The 3552-nt window shown below is 35.7% G+C and overlaps 1 protein-coding gene across 4 annotated transcripts in view; it reads left to right on the forward strand.

Moving 5' to 3' along the window:
- Gpsm2 (G protein signaling modulator 2) overlaps window positions 1-3552 on the forward strand; it is a 50426-nt gene that overhangs the window by 12163 nt on the left and 34711 nt on the right. For 2 of the 4 annotated variants that reach the window (XM_015505120.2, XM_048815088.1), the window contains exon 2: window positions 330-635. The exons of 1 other annotated variant lie outside the window; for it this stretch is intronic. In XM_015505120.2, the coding sequence (XP_015360606.1) occupies window positions 580-635 (56 nt within the window). In that variant the 5' untranslated portion in view covers window positions 330-579. The remainder of the gene's footprint in view (window positions 1-329; window positions 636-3552) is intronic. One more of the 4 variants, XM_048815085.1, reaches the window with a different exon arrangement.

Below are 3552 nucleotides of genomic sequence, written 5' to 3' on the forward strand. Positions count from 1 at the left end.
AAAAAAAAAAAAAAAAAAAAAAAAAAAAGGACTGGGGAGGTAGTTCGGTGGTGAAGCACCCCTGGATGCAGTCCACAGTACCATTAAAAAAAAAGTTGTACTTTAAACCAGTTTTAAAAACTAAATTGCAGTTTTCAAACAAATCTCTTATATTCATATCCTTATTTAGAATCTCCATGGTGACAGTTAAGCCCTCTGCTGTTTACTCTAGTGATTGGCATTACAGCAGTCTGTGGAGTTAACTGTGTGATTATGTACAGCATAGGGTTACTTTAGGTTATTCTTTGAAAATGGGACTTCAAGCAAAGCATCTTGTATTCCTTTTGCAGAAATGTTGCTGAAGTGCTGCTGAAAGGGCCAGAGATACAAGGATTTGGGATATATTTTGAACCTTTAAGCTGTCTGACATTGACCTCCTTTCACTATTAATAAAGAAGAAGCAGGCGCTTAGGATGTATTAACACCAACTCATTAATATACTAACTGGACAATGTTCTGCGAACAATTCTACATTGTAAAGAACTGGATTGGCACAAAATAAAATAATTTTATATTTTACTCAGCTTATAATATGACTCGATGGAGGAAAATTTGATAAGCATGAGGGAAGACCATTCTTTTCATGTTCGTTACAGGTAAGACTATTCCTTTCTTAGTGGATGACTTTTAGTCCTTAAACATGAACTCTGAATTTATTTCAATTTTAAAATATTCAAAATATACCAGTAACAGTATCTTCTGTAAGCAATGTTTTCTTTTTGTTGGGATGGTTTCAAGTTTTTGTACATTTTCTATAGGAAAATGATAGCAGAGACCCATTATGTACTATAGTTTGTTCATTAGTGTTCTCTGAAAGAGTTTATGAGTAGTTACTTTATATTTTATAATTTTTATGCAACACAAATATTAACATTGAGTATATTTTAAATATTTGGAGGATAAAAGATGGCTTTTTTATGTTGCCAGCTAAAGGACCAGTCTGTTGTGTTATAATTTTTAAATGGCAATCTCTCATAAATGCCTTTTTAAACAAATGAGTATTGAATGAAATTCGAAAGGGTGGGTATGTTCTAAACATGACCAATCTATAGACAGTTTAACATTTAGTGATAACATATTAGTGATGTTTCTGATATAATAGGAACAAAGTAAGCATATATGTACTATCATTATTGTTTAACATTTATTCTGGAAGTTCTGTCCAAACCATAAAATAAAAACAAACAATGATTTAGTAAGGTGATTGCATAATAGGTAATTCTTTTTTTAATATTTTATTTTTTAGTTGTAGATAGACACAATATCTTTATTTTTTATTTTTATGTGGTGCTGAGGATTGAACCCAGGGCCTCGCATATGCTAGGCGAGCACTCTACCGCTGAGCCACAAACCCAGCCCAATAGTTAATCGTTTATCAAAACCATTACAAGTTAATGAAACAGACACGGGAATTTTGTATCAATGAGTAAAATTCAGAATCTAGGAGTGAAGGTGTTTTGCTACGAAATCTTAGATTCTTTAACGTATGTTTAGGAAGGAGTGAAGAGATCATCTTGTGGAGTAGATTGTTCATGTTAGGCCATCATGCCAAGGAAGTTTATATGGTCAAGGTAAAGACATTTCTGTTAAAAATTTTAAAAAATTCAAGTGAAGAATGGAAGATATTCAATATAAGATGAGCTTTTAATATCAAATGCCTTCACACTTTCCTTTAGGACAATTTTCTTAAAACCTGAGCCTTCCTTCTCACTCTCTGTATCCATCATGAGGTGTTAACAGTTTTGACTGCCTTAAATGTTTGTCATGTTCATCTGTTCATCTGCATCCTCTCCACTATTGCTGTAGTTCAGGTCTCCAGGATCTTCCCTCCAGACTGCCTTGTTTTCCATTCTTATCCTCTTGGAAGAGGGCTCAGTCTAAAGAGCTAACCATGCATCCTCTCTGCTTAATGCCCAAGGTGACCTTAATCACCTGTAGGGCAGACCTAGGCTTACCATAATATACAAGATCTTCCATTACTTGACTTCTACCTGTTCCATAGACTTTATTTTCTGCCATTCTCCACCTTGTATTTGAGCTGTTTCTTTGCATGTTACACTGTCTCATGTTACACTATCTCAGGGCTTTGCTTTCATTTAATGCTACACTCCATCACCTGAATTCCCTTCCCATTTCTTTCTTTAACTAATTCTACTGAATATCTAAGATTCAGCTCAGAGGTTATCTCCTCCTGGAAACCATTTCTAAATGCCATAGTTTGACCCTCCCTGTGCTCACATTTTGCCTTTGCACATCTGTTTGTTAGCACCAACTACATTAAAATTCAGTATGTTTTTACCTCTTTGCCGCTCTCTTTGACTGTTAGCTCCACAAGGCAACCTTTATGCTTAGCATATTGTCTGATACATGTCCATTGAACTTTATTGGACATAACTCATATGAACCACTAAGATGTTTTCTGCGTTTTGAACATTTCGAAGAATGGTGTGCTTAAGGAGGAATGGATTGTACCTCTTCCTATAGGAGGATCTTAGATTTGTCCTTTTGCCATGATACAGCACAGGTCATACATGGTTGCACATTGCTGCTATGGGACTTCATCAAGGGAAACTTAAAAATCTGTAACTTTTTTTTTTTTAATTAGAAAGAATATCCCCAACAAATCCCTGGCTTCATCAGTGTTCTTAAGATCCAGCCATATATTGATTGCATTGTTGTATAATTGTGAATAATGATTTGAGCTCTTTATATTAGATCATGACCTAGTATAAGTTACCCTTCTACTCTAGCATAGTATGTTTTATCCATTGGTTCTTTCGTTGTAGAGGTCCTCATCTATCCCTGAAGGAGTTTCCATGGTATGATGAGTTTGTAATTTTGTAATTGAATATATCCTTGAACACTAAGAAACTTTCTGAGGGATACCAGAATGCTTTATGAAATATTTTGCACCTATTTGGGAAGGTAGATGCTGATAACTAATGGAATTCATTTCTAAACTTTTCAAAAACTTATTGAAAGGGGGTGAACCCAGGGGCACTTTACCACCGAGCTATAGCCCCAACCCTTTTTATTTTGAGACAGCCTGGCCTCAAGTTTACTATCCTCCTGCCTCAGTCTGCCAAGTTTTTAGGGTTATAGGTGTGTGCCACCACATCCAGCAGATATTATTTTTATGATTATGATTATTAATATTTTTGTGGTGCTAGGGATCTAACCCAAGGCCTCTGTGATGCTCTCCTGCTGAGCTCTACTCCCAGCCCTATATGATTGATTTTAAGGAATTATTAATTATTTAGGTGTGATAATGGTATTATAGTATTTTTCTCCCCCCAAAAAGACTCATCTCTCTGGAATGTACTTCCAGATAATCTGGGTTGGAGGAATGAGGATGAAATTTATATTGATAGGGCTTGGGATGTGGCTCAAGTGGTAGCGCGCTCGCCTGGCATGAGTGCGGCCCGGGTTCGATCCTCAGCAGCACATACAAACAAAGATGTTGTGTCTGCTGAAAACTAAAAAATAAATATTTTTTAAAAAATTCTCCCTCCC

Source organism: Marmota marmota, unplaced genomic scaffold, assembly GCF_001458135.2.
Source record: "Marmota marmota marmota unplaced genomic scaffold, marMar, whole genome shotgun sequence".
Taxonomy (NCBI): domain Eukaryota; kingdom Metazoa; phylum Chordata; class Mammalia; order Rodentia; family Sciuridae; genus Marmota; species Marmota marmota.